We start from the raw sequence: 17,227 nt of genomic DNA, 5'->3' as shown, positions 1-17,227 counted from the left end.
ATCAAAAATTATAATCTACAATAATGTGTTTTCTCTTTGATATTTCCAAAATTCACCTTCTCTGTTTAAGAGTTTAGTTTTAACTCTATTATTTTCCAAAAGACAATTTAAATAGAGAAATCCTGATCAATTATTTAAAAAGTGATGGTTTCTGGCAATTTATTATCTCAAATTGTAATCTATCTTATAAGTAGGATTAGGATAATGGATTAATTTGGCATACATACTGATTCAATATTATATTTTTTCATAAAAATATCCTTAGCAGATACACAAAATCCATCAAACCCAAATCAAAAATTTCACATCAACAAATGTGGAAATAAAGTGAGATTATCTAAGAGTTCTCATGGTATATTCTTGTTCTGGAAAGAAAAGAGCTACAAAAATCCATCTTTGATAACAGATTTAATACACTACAAGTCTGAACAATGACTTGTTTATTTGGAGTATGATGTACTCTAAAAAATACATAATAATAAAATAAATTTAGATATTCTAAAAGGGAAGGTTTTTAAAGAAAATTTAAGTACTTGCTAAGGGATATATATTTTGGGCATTATATAATACTAACTACTATTTCTACTTCTAATTTCTATAAGCAAAACTTAAACTTACTTTTTATTTTTTAAATAGGTAGAGTTTGCTTATTTTAAACTTCTGGGGAGATAAGAGTTTCATACAAATAAAAGTACCGATAGAATTGGGTATCTATAAGGGATAAATTTTAAATTTTAATGTAACTATGATAATCTTATAGCAACTAATAAACACTAAGTTTTACTATAGCTATAGCTTAATACAGCTATTCAGAACAAATTAATTATCTATAATTTTCATATTCCTTTAAATAACTGACACATGAAAACATAAGAAAGATACTCACTGGCTGAAGCCTGAGGTTGCATGCGAGGTATTCCTCCATTTGGCACTTGAAAATTTGAGTCACTTCTGCTGCTTTTCACTGAGTCAACTTGTGTGCTGGATGTTCGGGACAGGTTTGGAAGACTGCGTCTTAGTTTTTCTACAACAATAAAATTTTAATTTAAAAAATTCTTTCAGATGGAGAAATTTAAAATATTCACTAGCATTCAAAAATTGAATTTTTATTTAAACATTCTATATATTTTAGGAGAGCAAATAGGAAGTATTTGTCTTATTTCAAAAAAAAACCCCAACCCAGGGTCTATAAATGGCTAGAATAAGAGAATTCTTAAAGAGAACCACAAATTGCATATTTAAATAAAAAGCTAAATATGGGTAACTTCATGAGTAAAATAAAGCAAAAGTAACATAACCAAGTAAAATTAAATTCACTTTCTCCTGTACTTTTACACTGATTCACTATTAATAAAATGGTAAACTTGACTAAACTCTATATTTAACTGAAATACAAAACCTTGGTAGAAACTGCGTCACTTTCATACTGAAATACGAAGGACAATTTTTTTCCAGAAACATTCTAATTATTAGTAAAATCTGCTATGTTTTACCTTCATTTTTTTTTATTTCAGCATATTATGGGGGTACAAAAGTTTAGGTTACATATATTGCCCTTGTTCCCCTCCCGAATCCGAGGTTCAAGCATGTCCACCCCCTAGACGGTGCGCATCGCACTCATTATGTATGTATACACTCCCCCCCATATCTGCCTGACACCCAATTAACGTTATTCCTAAATGTGCTCTTAGGCGATGATCAGTGAAACCAATCTGACGGTGAGGACCTGTGGTGCTTATTTTACCTTCATTTTTAACACTGCTTGTCTGTAAATCCGTGGGATGCCCCTGAAGTGAAAGGCGCGGCTGCTGTAAGCGGCTAATCATGGGCTGTGGGGACACTCTACTATATTCTATTCCCCGAGCAGGAGACCGGGAACGAGGTGAATTTCTGGGTGACTGCTTAGGTGACGGTCGAGGTGAATTGCGTGGTGATGGTGAAAACCTGTTAACAGCAGGGTATACTGCATGATGCATATTGTCATCTTCATCATCTAAACTTTGTGCATCAAGTTCCTGATCACTAAAAGTACCCCGTCTTGTAGAATTGCAAGATGAACCAGAACTGCGCCGAGATGTGGTAGCTGCATATTCTTGCCGGAGACCTGGTAACGATGAATGTTATTTTATTTCTCTAATTATATTTTTAAACATTTAAATATTTTTAAAATTTAAAAGTAAAAGATTATCATTGAGAAATTGAAATAGGGTGTAAAGTATAAAGGAAAACCTCCTTTTTACTTTTAGACATCTTCCCACATAAGAATGCATAAACTACATCTGAAGGTTATTTTTATTTTTGGGGACAAGTTCTTGCTCTGTTGCCCAAGGTAGAGTGCAGTGGAGTCATCATACTTCACTGCAACCTCAAACTCCTGGGCTCAAGCGATCTTCCTTTCTCAGCCTCCCAGGTAGCTGGGACTACAGGCATGTACCATCACACCCAGCTAATCTTTTAATATTTTGTAGAGACAGGGTCTCGCTATGTTGCTCAGGCTGGTCTTGAACTCCTGGCCTCAAATGAGCTTCTGCCTCCGCCTCCCAAAGTACCAAGATTACAAGCATGAGCCACCACGGCTGTCCCTGAAGTTTATTTTTAAATGGAATGAAATTCTATAAACTTTTGCCCAATTTCAATATTTATCCTTGAATCAGAAATATAAATTACCTGATACAATCATAAACTTAAAAATATTTCTACTCCTAAAGACAGTAATCTAAATTTGAGGCTAATATTAAAGGACTATTGAGGAAAAACAATATCCAACAAGTGAAAAGAACAGATCAGTGAGTAAATAAAATTCCTTGTATATTTAATCCTTGGAGTAATCTCATTCATGAAGATGACACAGTACCAAAGAAACTTCTATCCCACTCTTAGAAATTCAGTACTTAAGCATAAATGAAATTTCAGTTGCTTCATTACCCAAGAGACTTCGATAAAACAAGCTTAAATTCCATGTTTTTAGGTAAGAATTTTCAAAGCAGTCCCGTATGCAGCTTGATACCCTCAAAAACACTCAAGCAACCTTAGGAGCCCTTAAAATATTATAGATGCTTCTAGAACAAAAATAAATGTTTATACATATTTGTGGAGGAAACAAATTATAATGCAATAGAATATAATTTAGGTAATATTTTGAGCAATTCCTGCTAACTATTGGCAGTCTAGTCAAAAAGATCTGTTACAGAATAGTAACGAAAGCTTTAAGTCGTGGATTCATACACAGAAAATGTTATCATCATGGTTCATCACCCTAGCTATCTTTAAGAATTCCTGGACTCCACTTGGCCTTTCAGTCTGTTTGGAAACCACAGTAGTAACTGACAAGTCACTTAGTATCTAGTTATAGCAAACGTGCACTAATATCATCTAACAAAAGACAGACTAGTGAAAAAAACACTGTTTTAGAAAAAGAAAAATCCAGTTCAGTTCCCAGTGCAGCCCTTCCACTAACAAAGTGATCCTAAGGAAGTCACAATCACTATACAATTTTGCATTTCTCATCTTAAAAACAAGAGAGAAGCTGAACAGGAAACCTGTTACAAAAACCTGGAGAAACAATGTTGTAAAAAGGAAAATCAGCTCTTCCAAATAAAAAAGTTGTCATTTTCGAGGAAGTTTCATGTATGTTTTTAGTATCTTTTCTTTTTTATTCACTAGAAAAATATTCATGCATGTGAATGGCTTAGAAAATATTAAAGTAAGGCTAAAATTTCTATTATCTGTTATGAAAGCACAATACCAAACCTAGAACAAAAAGCTAGTTGAGCTTCTAACAAAATACTGGGATTTTAAAAGTCAGGGTTCAGAAAAGAAATGAGTGAGCTTACTCTAAGATAATAGAGTTAAGCAGCATTCTTTTTTCTCCTTCCATATCCATGACAATAACCAGGTCCTCACCAGCTGACAAAACCAGTCTTGGTGAGGAGTTAAAAGAAAGGGGTACCGTGTTATTAGCTTTTAGTGCTAAAGATAATTAATGCAACCACTAGGGCCTGCTATCTTTCTAGGGGAAGCTGTACAGAAATGGGAAATGAATCATCAGAGTAAGAAACATTCTGCAGTTTCTTAATAAATGTTACAGCTTGATAAAACTTACTACATATTTAAAGAAAGGACTTATTTTATACATAAACAACAGAAAGTTTTTGAACTAAATTACTGCAATGCTCCATTACCCTCAGCCAATTGTCAAAATTCTGAAATGTGTATCTCAAGGATCTTTCCACTGTAAAGGTTAAAAGGATCACTTTAGAGAGATTTCTTACTTCCTAGTTAAGCACATGGTATCTTCTAACAAAATGCACAGGCAAGAATACTACTACTACCTTCATATAAGAGCCAGGGTGTGCATCCATGAACTGTTGAAAAGGTATGAAAAATTCTGTGTATATAAATATTTTGGTGATGGCAGAGATCATAATTTTTATTGGATTCTCAAAGGTGTCTGTGTCCTAAAAATTTTCAAGGATTATTCTGCAAAGCACCACCACACATTTCATTTAATTTCATGTCACAATTCGAACATCCTCATAAAGGTCTTTTTTATAGTTTATAAGCATGCATTCTCAACTGAGGTGCCATTCGTGCCCTTGAGGGCAAAAACTGGTTCTTGAGGTGTGAAGAAAATCTTAGCTATCATAATAGTTCTGGGCCCTTACAGTACTTGTACCTTACAGTATCGAGCATATTGGGGAGTGAAAAAGAAAAAATATTTCTAAAGAGGCTCCTTAGAGGAACAACTAAAAAAAAAAAGGTTGAGAAACACTGGTTTACACTAAGAAAACAGGAATAATTACATGAGTGAGTCCTAGTGTAGGGTAACATTCAAGACAGAAGCAGAGCATAACATGCCTTTCTTTGCCCCTCACACAGCAAAAAATGCTCTCTGTAAAATGGACTTTGAAAACAAGTTAATGAACAAACAAGTGCATATGCCTGTGATACGTCCATTGCGCTATTTCTACTTTACCTACATTACTATTCCCACAGCACTTACAAGACATATTTAATACCCACAGCAAAATTATGCAAGAGTTGAAAACCTCAACTTTTAACAATTAAAATACTTACTTTCTTCCTGCATCCGGGCTAGAATCTGCACATCGGTTACATCATTTAGCTTATAATTGGATCCAATTGAATCTTCATCTAATTCTGAAGCACTTAACTCACTATCTATAGAGGACTGAGGACTGAGCGGAGGATTTCTGTCTGATGAGCTTTTCAAGTTACCTTAAAAAAAAAAAAAAAAAGAAATTTTTTGGTGAGACAAATATTGAATAAATGCCTGTTGCAAATTAACCTCATATTATTAATATATCCTCTGGTTCAAGTCATTATGATTCTGCCTCTTCTGTTTACAAAATTTCCTGAAATTAAGAAAAATGAGAACTATGGAGACTCCTTTACATACTACTGCATTAATACAAAACATATTTTCATTCAAGTATAACTTCTCTATTCTCTTATGGAACAATTAAGTTTTCAACACAGTTCCTGCCAAGTAGTCAGTGTTCAATAACTATATGTTAGAGAGGATTTCAACTTGTATAAGACAGCTAATTAAACTGCTCTATAAATAGATGAATTTATGAAGTAGTGTTTTCTTCTCCCAAATTCATAGTCATTAACAAACACCATCATCTTTTCCCCCGAATAAAAACAAGAAAACTACAATTTGAAGAAAATTAGATTCCTTAGAGATTTAGGAACAAACCAAAAGAAGAACACTAGGCTCATTTTTCCTACATTATGCCATGTTTACAAAATTCCTTTGCCAAATCAGTAATGGGGATCCAAGGAGTTCTCTGAAGTTTAGTAGTGAAGCACAAGACATGGGATGAAAAACATGACTAGATTTTTAAAAGTACTTTATCATTCTAAACCAAAAGAGGGACAGACAACAGGCCAAAGGAATAAATATACACATCCAAGAGTCTAACTTGTTTCTAAGGAAATACTTTCATCAGATCATCTATTTGTACTGAAGAATAAAATCCCAACGCTGTCACTAATATTTCTAATACAAATTTCTTTGAAACACTTGTTTTCCAGAATTCTTCACCGTAATAGTCAGCTTCAACATGAAAGGCATGTAAGGAGAGCAAGAAGAATACAAAATAATTAATCTTTATATTATTACTGAAAGAAGAGAATAGTGTACATAATAGGAAAAGTACTACAAGATTTTAAATAATGCCTGAATCAAATTCTTTAAACAAATATTGCAGATTTAACTTTTTAATGTGACATGTTATAGAAGAAATAAGTAGCAAATAACAACCTATATACTAAACAAAGAGCAGTCAATAAACTGTCTCTTGAGAGCTACACCAATGAGAAGGAGAAAATGAAACTTAGTAACTGAGAAAAAGTTAACATTTCAAAAGTCTTCCTATTAGAAAATTTAATTCAATTTAAATCAAAAAAAATTCTTATGGTGGAGAAAAACATATTAATAACCCAAAAAATGGTTTTCATTATTTCAAATTGTGTATGCAAAATTTGAGATGGTTAACAATATCTTAATTTTTTTTTTGAAACAGGATTCGGAAAGTAACAATACCTTAAGTTTTAAAGGAATTATAATAATTAGTCATAACCATAGCAGCAGTAAGAGTAAGTGAATAGGTGAATTCCAAAGTAGGGTGAGCTACACAGTAACAACCTCACTCACAGAACCAGAGAATATATTTTCCCTGGTTCATAGCAATCTTTCCCTCCCACATCACTTACAGCCCCTCTCACTCTCTTGGCCCATTTACATATAACCTTACACTGTTATTTAACTGCATATCAAAGCTTATCAAAATTCCTATAAAGAACTTTTAACTCTGTAGCTTTTGCAACCCCAGCAAGCTGTTCGATTAGGATCTATTGATTAAAAGAATCAAGGTTGTGACTCCATTTAAGCCAGATTAAAAAAAACTTTTAAGTAACATGCTAAAGAAAATTTTATAAATGCAACAACTGGCTTATCTTTGTACCCCTGGTGTTTAGTATAGTACTTGGTGCAAAGTAGCTCTTCAATATTTTCTCTAATCAGTTAAAAGTTTCATAAATTAAATGAACTTGAACAGCTGATGAATAAGTTATCTTTTGAGGTACTACAGCTTAAAAATCATTCCTTAGTAACTCCATTTTGTTTTCTCCTTACCTGAATTTCCAGGAAGTATAAGCTGTTTGACTATAGGAGGCCGTACTGGGGTTGAGGATGGAGAATTGAAGCCACTGCTGTATGGACTACTGGCATTTGGACTGTAAGGACTTGTGTAACTCATAGAGTTGAAAGGATTATTATATAAAGTCTGCCTCTTGAGAGCTGCATTAATGAGAAGAAGGGGGAAATCAAACTTAATAACTGAGAAAAAGTTAACATTTCAAAAGTCTTCCTATTAGAAAATTCAATGTAATTATCTCAATTTAAAGTATATTCTTTAATAACTGCTGTATTAATCCTGAGTGATCTTTAAAATAAATCAAATATAAAAGCATATTTGTTTTCTCATTTTCTAGAACAAACATATTACTTTTTGAAAAACCTGTGAAATAAGCTGTTTTTGTTTTTTAAAGGCAAAGGGAATGGGTCTCACCATATCGTCAAGGCTGATCCTGAACACCTGGCCTCAAGTGATCCTCCCACCTCAGCCTCTTTAGTAGCTGGGACTACAGGCACCAGCCACTACACCTGGCTAATTTTTAGAAACAAGGGCTTGCTATGTTTCCCAGGTGAAATAAGTTTTAAAAATTGCCTTTTCAAAGTTTGGGTTTTTGAAAAAATTAAGCAATAATGATTGTTTTAACATAGGTTAAGGTCAAGACATGAGAAATTCCTTTTAAAAAATTAAAAAAAAAAAAGGCTTTCATCCCCAGGATACTTCTGTCAAAGAAAAAATTAGGCTATGCATATAAAATGACATAAACAGTACAACAGTAGGACTAAGATCTCAAGTACAATTATATACAAGAATAATTAACACAGTATTTTTCCCTTCCTTCTTATCCTAATATCCACAGCTTACTCAATGTTTCTGAGCATGGGCAAAAGCACTGTATGGAATATACAGAATATGACACGCTGCTTTCTCTCAAGAGAACTGCAGCAAAGTAGCTAGGCAGAAACAAAGACTGCAAAGCAAATGAAATGAGTACTATCATAAAGGTGCAAAGGGCAACGGAAAGGAAGGGTTAGGAGTAATTCATTACAACTGAGAAAAACTGGTTAGGCTTTTTGGAAGAAGCACTAGAGCTTTCTTGAGAGGATGAGTAATAATTTGACAGCACACTGAAAGTAGGGAAAGTATGTACTTTCATCTGTGTTTATAAGATGAACAAAAGCAACTTCTTGAAAATACAGAGCATTCTCAGGGAATCAGAGTACTCTAGTGTCATAAAGCACAGGGAGGGACAAAACAGGAAAAACCAGCTGGGGCCAGGTCATGGAAGGCCCGGAACACTATGTGCAGGAGTCTGAAATCTATCCAATAGCATGGTAAAGTTATTAGTGATTTTGTGCAAGACTGAAATGATCCAATCGATTTAGGAAAAAAATGATGGAAATTTTGATGTTGAATAGACTAGAATGAACTAAACAGTATATGGTAACTAGAAAAAATGGGGGAAAGGGATAAATGTTAAAAACCACAAAAGATCACTAAAGAAAAAAAATCAGATGACTAAATTTTCTGGTTTGCCTACTGGCAGAGTAGTGGTTTTGGGAGAAGGAACATAACCTTTTCTGTTTAGTTTTTCTGTTCAGTTAGAGCAGTAATTTGGACCATGTAGTTTTATACATTTTCACCATGAGACAAGACAGCAGACACTTTACACATACTTTGTATGCAGTATGTAGCATGATCTTGGAAATACCAACTTGAGCAGAAATAGCTGGTAATTTCTTCTTATCTTTTTACTCCTTCTCCATCTCCTCTGAAGCTTACTCTCTTTTACTTGGTTATTAATCACTAGCATTTCAAGCTCTCATCCCTTTTATTTTCTCACTCTATGCCATATTCTTTCTCCTGAGAGATCGCAATCATATTCACAACATCAGTTATTATCTATGTGCCAAAGAACCCCCATTATTTATATATATTTCCAGTCTTAAGTTTTCCTCTGAGCTTCAGACCCATATAATAATACACTGCTCATTTAATGTCTCCTTTTGCGTATGGCAGATGTACCTGAGTCAACATATCAAATCCAACTCATGATCTTCCCAGTAAATTCTAATTTTCTTCTAGGGGGTCCCTGTTTCAGAATGTAACGTCACACAAGCTGGAAACCTAGAAATCACTGTTGATATTTTCTTCTCCTTCATTTCCCTCATTATTTAGTTTATTCCTTTTTACTACCATATCTTCTCATCTCTACTACCACCCTTTCCCCTCAACACACACAGCCCAGCTATCATCATTAACCCTCCTCAAAGGCACCCTGTTAATAATTCACTCTTGGCCCTCTCCAACCTACTGTCCATACTACCGCTAGAATGTCCTTTCCAAAATATAAATCCAATCATGTCTTCCCACCTACACACACCACACCCTAGTATAAAACCCTGCAATATTTTCCCAATGCTCTTAGAATCAAGTCCAAAATCTTTAACATGGCCTATAAGGCCTTGCAGAGTCTGGCTCCTACGTATCTTTCTGGCCTTTTCTCACTTCTCTCCCTTCCTTACTCTTCTCCAGCCAACCCTGCTTATTCAGTTCCTCATACAGGCCATAATCTCACACACGAAGCCTTCACAAATACCGTTCTCTCTACTTAGAATGCCCTACCCGCTCTTTCTCCTTCCTCTTTAGTGAGCTTAAATTTTTCCGAGTCCTTAGGACGCAGGTAAAAAATCACTTTCTGAGGGAAAACTGCTATTTCTCAAAGTACTATAAATCATTCCTTTATTACACATCACCAGTGTAAAGATTATTTGTATTAATAAGTTTCCCCTCCTAGATGATAAACTCCATGAGTGCAGGTATAGTGTTCATTTTTCATCATCATGTATCCCCACCCTTTTCCTAAAGGCTGATACATAACAGGCTCTGGTCATAAAAATTAACTGAATACACACATGAATGAATGCAATTAATCTGAACAGAAGCTGATACTGGATGCTATATGAATAGATGAACAACCAAAACAAAAGAGACATGGGGCAAAAGAGAGACCTGGGGCAACCTAAATTTAAAAGACAGGCAGAGAGGGGCCAGAGGGATGGGAAGTTACTGTTTAACATGGGTACAGAATTTCAGGATGGGATGATGAAAAGTTCTGGCCATCTGGGGATGGTGACAGTTGCACAGCAATGTGAATATACTTTACGCCACTGAAATGTACATTTAAAAATGGTGAAAATGGGAAATTTTATGTCATTTAAATTTTACCAAACACACAAAAAAGATGGATAGAGAAGGAACAACTTCAAAGAAGACTGAAAAGAAAATGGCAGGGAGAGTAAGAGACAGTAAAAAAGATAACGCACTATTATTTAAAAAAAAAAAAAATCGGCCGGGCGCGGTGGCTCACGCCTGTAATCCTAGCTCTGGGAGGCCGAGGCGGGTGGATCGCTCGAGGTCAGGAGTTCGAGACCAGCCTGAGCAAGAGTGAGACCCCGTCTCTACTAAAAATAGAAAGAAATTATCTGGCCAACTAAAAATATATATACAAAAAAATTAGCCGGGCATGGTGGCTCATGCCTGTAGTCCCAGCTACTCGGGAGGCTGAGGCAGTAGGATCGCTTAAGCCCAGGAGTCTGAGATTGCTGTGAGCTAGGCTGACGCCACAGCACTCACTCTAGCCCGGGCAACAAAGTGAGACTCTGTCTCAAAAAAATAAAAAAATAAAAAAATAAAAAAAAATAAAAAAAAAATAAAAAAAAAAATCGAGAAGAAAATTTTAGGAACAAGCGGTAGAGCACTGCAGAGAAGCTAAGTATGGTGGAATGGAAACTGCTCTGCTGGAATACAACACCTAAGTTCCCAGGAAGCACTGCCTTATCAAAAACTACATTTTAAAAAATCTCCTTGGAAAAAGGGGGGTTTATTACTACAAAGTTCAAATTTGCAATAGCCAAGTTATTTTTTCCCTTAAATTTTTTAATGTATATATTATAAATATACAGTATAACTGTAGCTATTGTTCTGTCTATACAGCTATAAAATTTAAACATTGTTAAACACAGATACAGTATGTGATTACACCAAGTTTTGGCTGAAGAATAACTGCCTTTCTTACATATCCCCACGACCTTTAAAACCCTCATTACAATAAACTAAAAAAGTCACTCACTCAAAATTGATATTTTTGAGGTACAACAGCTTTGCTTTTCTCCCTCAAATCCAAGTTACTAGTTACCCATTGCCAATAATTCCTATTCCTTAGGATGTTTTAAATCAGGGGTTGGCAAAATACAGCCTTTAGGACAAATCCAGGCTGCCACCTGGTTTTGTAAGTAAACTTTTACTGGAACACAGCCATGTCCATTCATTTATGTATTGTCTACAGCTGCTTGTATGCTGTAAGGGCAAAGCTGAGTAATAGTAACAGAGACCTGAGAGCTCATAAACACTCAACTGTTTACTATTTGACTCTTTACAAAAAAGTCTGCCAAGCCCTGTTTTATTTGTTTAGTGTCTGATACCTTCTACAAGATATAAGCTCCAGGAAGGAAGGGATTTTTTGGTCCATTACATTCATTGCTGTATCCTCAGAGTTGAGAACAATGCCTAGCATAGTGGATTCTCAACACATACTATTGAATGAATGATGAAAATTCCTAATTAAATTATAAACTATATTATTTCTAAGATGAGACAGTACTGGAAAATGGTTCCTAGGAATATTCCCTTTTTTTTTGAGACAGAGTATTGCTCTGTGTCCAGACTAGAGTACAATGGCATCATCATAGCTCACTGCAGCCTCCAACTCCTGGGCTCAAGCGATCCTCCTGCCTCAGTCCCAGCAGCTGGGACTACGGGCACATACTACCAGACTTGGTCCCTAGAAATATTCTTAACAAATGTCTAAATCATATTGTCTACCTGAAATTGGTTAGAAAATTTTCAGCTATTTCAAATTGTCTACTAGCTTGACTATATATTTCTAATAATCTCTTACGAAGATAACTTACATCAAGCTCTAGGGTATACTTCTAAAAACAAGTTGCTATTCAGACTAAATATTTTTAAAATATTTTACATAAAGGCTATTGCTTTTTCAAAAGGGCTTCTTTACGTAGAGGAAAAGTAAGACTTTAGTATCAAAACAGGCTCAGATTCAGAAGCTCTGTAATCTCATCCTATAAGTTATTTGCATATAATAATCACCGCTCCTTATAGCCAAAGGAACTTGGCTTTACTGTATGCCAGTTTAACTATTTAGCTGGTCTCCCCTCTGCTTCCCCTGACCATTTTCAGCTTAAACTCTAACCATAAAGCACATATTGTTTTCTGTAATAAAGCCAAAATAAGTAAAATTTAAGTACATGGCTTACAAGTAAATGCAAAGCAAAAACAAAAACCAAAAACCTAATTATACATCAATTCTTTACTATCTGAATAGTTCATAAAACAGTAAAAAGAGAATGAGAGAAATACCAAGAATAAATCAGTATTTTCCCTGCATTTCTACATTGCCTGCCCTAGCATGCTACATTAAATGTCATAAATAGCCACAGACACATTTAGTCAGCTTTGTTAATGCTATTAAATAAAAGAGCATAAAAGCAATTTAAATCTAAAATGCCAAGTAAAGAAAATCAAGAAAAACAACAAGGAAACAAATACATTTACCAAGCACCTACTGTGAGGCAGAAAACATGCAAGTCTCTTTTGTATCGTTATCATTTAATCTTTAAAATAACCTTTCGAGATTCATCATTCTTATAAATAAAGAAACCTGAGCTCACAGAAGTTAAATAATGTGAACAGTGCCACAGCAATGTCGTGCCAGAGTGAGAACGAGGTCTCTTTGGTTCTCCCCCTGTATCTTGTACCACATAAGTTTCCCCAAAGTGTGGCATGTGAGATGATTTTAGATAGTATCAGACATTTTTATTTTAATAGTTGTTTTAATTTGTATTAGAGAAAAACTTATCACATAAAATTCATTATTTCCTGGCTATTATTCTTTAGGATGAGGCTAAAAGACGATATTTTCAAAAAAGGTATTAAGTAAATGATAGAACAGGGTTATGTGCACATGGCAAGAACTCTTACGATGGTGTGCACAATGAGACTTGAAAAATGCTGCCAAACAAGGAATTGCCTTCCTAAAACCACACTGCTCGACGTTTACGTTTTTTAATTTTAGACAAATTTACAAGTACAATTATAGACATACCTGACATAGTTTGATCAAGTTTGTGGATAAGAGACTTTTTAGCACATTCAACATCAGGACTTGGGTAATCCAAAACTTGCCTGCACCAAACTAATGGACTAACAGATTTCTGCATTGGTGTAAGTTTTTTCTTTGGTGATGAATACAGCCTAGAAGAAAACAAAAACAAAAACATTCATTACTAAGCACAGGTTATAAAATAGACATCATTCTGGATAGATTTAAATTGGGCGGAAGAGAGTAAAAGAAATGGAGTATGTTTAAAATTACCCACTTTACTTACTGCACAGGAAGACAATGATACTATAACAATACAAAACTCAAATTTCAAGTACTAAATGAACCCAAATGAAGCATTCCTAAAATGTGTCTTATTTTTCTTTTATTATCATTACTAAAACCATGAAGAAACATCTACCTTTACAATAGTTTATTCCATTTCAATAGTACTTGACTAACTCTCTAATACAGTCATATCGTTATATCTAGCACAGAAAGCAAGAGGAGCTAAATTCCTTGCTCTCCACCTCTCGCTTCCCTTCCCACCATACACGCACACAGAAGTCTGCCATCAGTGATTCATTCCCTTTAGTTAAGCAGTAGCCACTCTGTAGTCCTCTTTTCTTTCTTTTCCTGCTTTTTTTGAGACAGAGTCTCCCTCTGTCACCCAGGCTGGAGTGCAGTGGCGTCATCACAGCTCACTGAAAACCCAACCCCTGGGTTCAAGTGATCCTCCTGCCTCAGCCTCCCGAGTAGCTGGGACTACAGGCGTAGGCCACCAACCACACTTGGCTAATTTTTTCTATTTTTCGTAGAGACTCTTGCTCAGGCTAGTCTTGAACTCCTGAGCTCAAGCAATCCTCCCGCCTTGGCCTCCCACAGTGCTGGGATTACAGGCATGAGCCACTGCATCTGGCCTGTAGTCCTCTTTTCAAACAATAATGTGTCTGAGAAAAACAATACTTTAAACTCTTAATAACTTAATGTGAATCAATTATGAAATTGCTTCAGTTTCAGAAAAGAAGGGACAGTATTTTATAAGCTAATGGGGAAGGTACACGGAAGGGAAAAGGTGAGTAGAAGACAGGGGAGGGGTGTACTTAAATTTCTTACTTGATAGTTTTTCCTCAGATTAGTCTAGATTATGTCAGTTATTAATTTATTTCAAGCATATGAAAAATGTGAATAGTTACTTGACTTCTAACTAGAGTGATTTTCAGATTAAGACATTTTAAGTAGAATTTATAAGGCAAACAAAATTGTGCTTTGATATCATATATCTACATAGTTAAATGTCTCAATAAGGCAAGGAGCTAATAATTTCACATTTTATGCTAATCAACTGAGCACAATAATATGAAGTGTTGTTCAGTGCAAATATTTAAATAAATATATCTCTATAGTACTAGAACAGACAACTTCTAGTGGCAATATGCACCTTTCTCACTCCTTCTCTGTTCTCCCCTATCTATAACCTAAATCTGTCACTCACATACATTATTTAGCTTTGGTCAAGATAATCTAGACTAATGGGATAAATGATCATCTCTTCAGTCCACAATCCATATTCATTTGAACAATAATATTGAAATAGAATCTCATTTATGAAAAAACAATTCAAAATGAAATCAATGGGGTTCATTTTCTTTCCTGCTTAAATACTACAGATGTTCCATGACAAATCTCTACCTCAGCATCTTCACTGTAAAAATTGTGATATTATATATTGATAGTCTATGTTAATAAATGTTAAGCAAACTAAACCTCTATAGATGAATAATAAACATTAATAAAACCACTTGATGATGTTATTACCACTTTTCCAATATATAACTTTTCCCTACACTAACTGGTTTTACACAATTTACCCACGTTTCATGTGTACTAAGTACACACTTACTCTGCTGTTGGCTAAAAAACTCATTTTAAAAAGCTCAAGGAGGCCAGCCGCGGTGGCTCACACCTGTGTAATCCTAGCACTCTGGGAGGCCGAGATGGGAGGATCATGTGAGGTCAGGAGTTCGAAACCAACTTGAGCGAGACCCCCATCTCTACTAAAAATTGAAAAAATTAGCAGAGCAACTAAAAATAGAAACAAAAAAATTAGCCGGGCTTGGTGGCGAGCGCCTGTAGTCCCAGCTACTTGGGAGGCTGAGGCAGGAGGATTGCTTGAGCTCAGGAGTTTGAGGTTGCTGTGAGCTAGGCTGACAGCATGGCACTTTAGCCCGGACAACAGAGCGAGACACTTTCTCAAAAAAAAAAAAAAAAAGAATCTTAAGGAATATGGGTAAGCCTCAAAAACATTATGCTCAGTGAAAACAGCCAGATACAAAAGAACACATACTGACATGTTGTAAGATTCCATTTATACGAAATGTCCAGAAAAGCAGAATGTAGATTAGTGGTTGCTTAGGGCTGGAGGTAGGAATGGGGATGAGGTTTCTTTTTTGGGTAATATAAATATTCTAAAATTAGATGGTAGTGATGATTATGGTAATGGTTTGGTGGTTGGAAATATACTAAATTCACTGAATTATATAATGAATTTTATGGTATGTAAATTACATTTTAGTAAAGCTGTTTTCAAAAAGTTGCAAGGTGCCTTTACCATCTTTAAAAATAAAGGAACTACAATAAACTAAATAAATATAACATAAATAATTCAAAATCAATTAAAATAAAACATCATCATCCCCCTCTACTCACACTGAATCTCCCATGGTATCTTTCCTGTTTTTGTCCATGGCACTGTAATTCATTCAGTTAGAAAGCCTGAAAACTTATGAGTAATTTTGGATTCCTCCATTTTTTAAATTTCCCACCCTCATCAATAATCTGTCACTAAGCCTTGTTAATCCTACCTTTATAAACCTTTCCCCCCATTCCTGTACTTACTGTCCACTAATTGGGAATAGGGAACACTCCTTTCTCCTCCCATTAGCAGTCAAAAGTTAACAGAGCAACGTGTCCACAGTGATGAAAAGGGAGAGAATGACTGAATAATCCCTGGGTATCAACTCAACAGGCTGTGAGGAGGAAATTACAAATAAAAAACAAAGAGAAAGAAGAATCCCTGGGTACTTTCATCTATCAACTTTCTCTATCACTGTATATCCTCTTATTTCAATGTCCCTATCACTACTCCAAGTCTAGAAACAAAGGGCTTTAGCCTATATGATACTGGCACGAAATTAATTCTATGGTCAGGGAACCTCTGGTTAAGGTTTCAAAGTACATTCTTCTAAACCTGCCAGAGGACACATGAGCTGGGCTGTATCACATAACTGGATCTACCTGTAGCAGAACCAAGTTGTCTAAGCTCCTGAATTTTAAAGAAAATCCCAAATAAAAATATTTGTAGTAACTATACATTATATCTCTTTTGCTCATTTCTTACAAACACATGGAATTCTTCAAAATAGTCTGCCTACTAAAAACATTTTTTCACTGACACTTTAGAATTTCTTAAATCATAGTACACGGTTTAATCAAGAGAGACATATTTTCTGATAAACACAGCCAATTTATTGATGGCTAATGCAACCCAAGACAGGTTGAGATTCAAGTTTTTACCTGCCTAAAAATCTTGAACATGACTTAATTATCCTATTACTACTAAAATTAAGTCACAGAGGCCCAGTGGAGGGCTGAGCCTCCACCCCCACAAAAGAAGGCATCAGGGATTAGGACACATCATCTCCCCTTCCCCACCTCCCATGCGTCACAGTGGGTCCCACTAGGGAGCTGATCTGAGCACGCCATCCATAGGAAAGAAGGTCGTGGAAGCCAGTACTTCGCTTGCCGAGGTGGTATCAACAGGACCCGGCAGAGACCTGAACATCCACTCAATCCAGACCCACAAAATATGCCTAAACAGGTT

At 35.3% G+C, this 17,227-nt stretch overlaps 1 protein-coding gene across 2 annotated transcripts in view; it reads right to left on the bottom strand.

The window, feature by feature from the left end:
* Positions 1-17,227, bottom strand: part of SLAIN2 (SLAIN motif family member 2) — a 54,194-nt gene that overhangs the window by 23,636 nt on the left and 13,331 nt on the right. For both annotated transcript variants that reach the window (XM_045532976.1, XM_045532975.1), the window contains exons 2-6: positions 13,348-13,496; positions 7,163-7,327; positions 5,077-5,238; positions 1,745-2,104; positions 887-1,024 (exon numbers count right to left, since the gene is read on the bottom strand). In XM_045532976.1, the coding sequence (XP_045388932.1) occupies positions 887-1,024; positions 1,745-2,104; positions 5,077-5,238; positions 7,163-7,327; positions 13,348-13,496 (974 nt within the window). The remainder of the gene's footprint in view (positions 1-886; positions 1,025-1,744; positions 2,105-5,076; positions 5,239-7,162; positions 7,328-13,347; positions 13,497-17,227) is intronic.

This window comes from Lemur catta, chromosome 19 (assembly GCF_020740605.2).
Source record: "Lemur catta isolate mLemCat1 chromosome 19, mLemCat1.pri, whole genome shotgun sequence".
NCBI lineage: Eukaryota > Metazoa > Chordata > Mammalia > Primates > Lemuridae > Lemur > Lemur catta.
The sequence above is the reverse complement of the archived record's forward strand: the minus strand, read 5'-3'. Positions and strand labels throughout refer to the sequence as shown.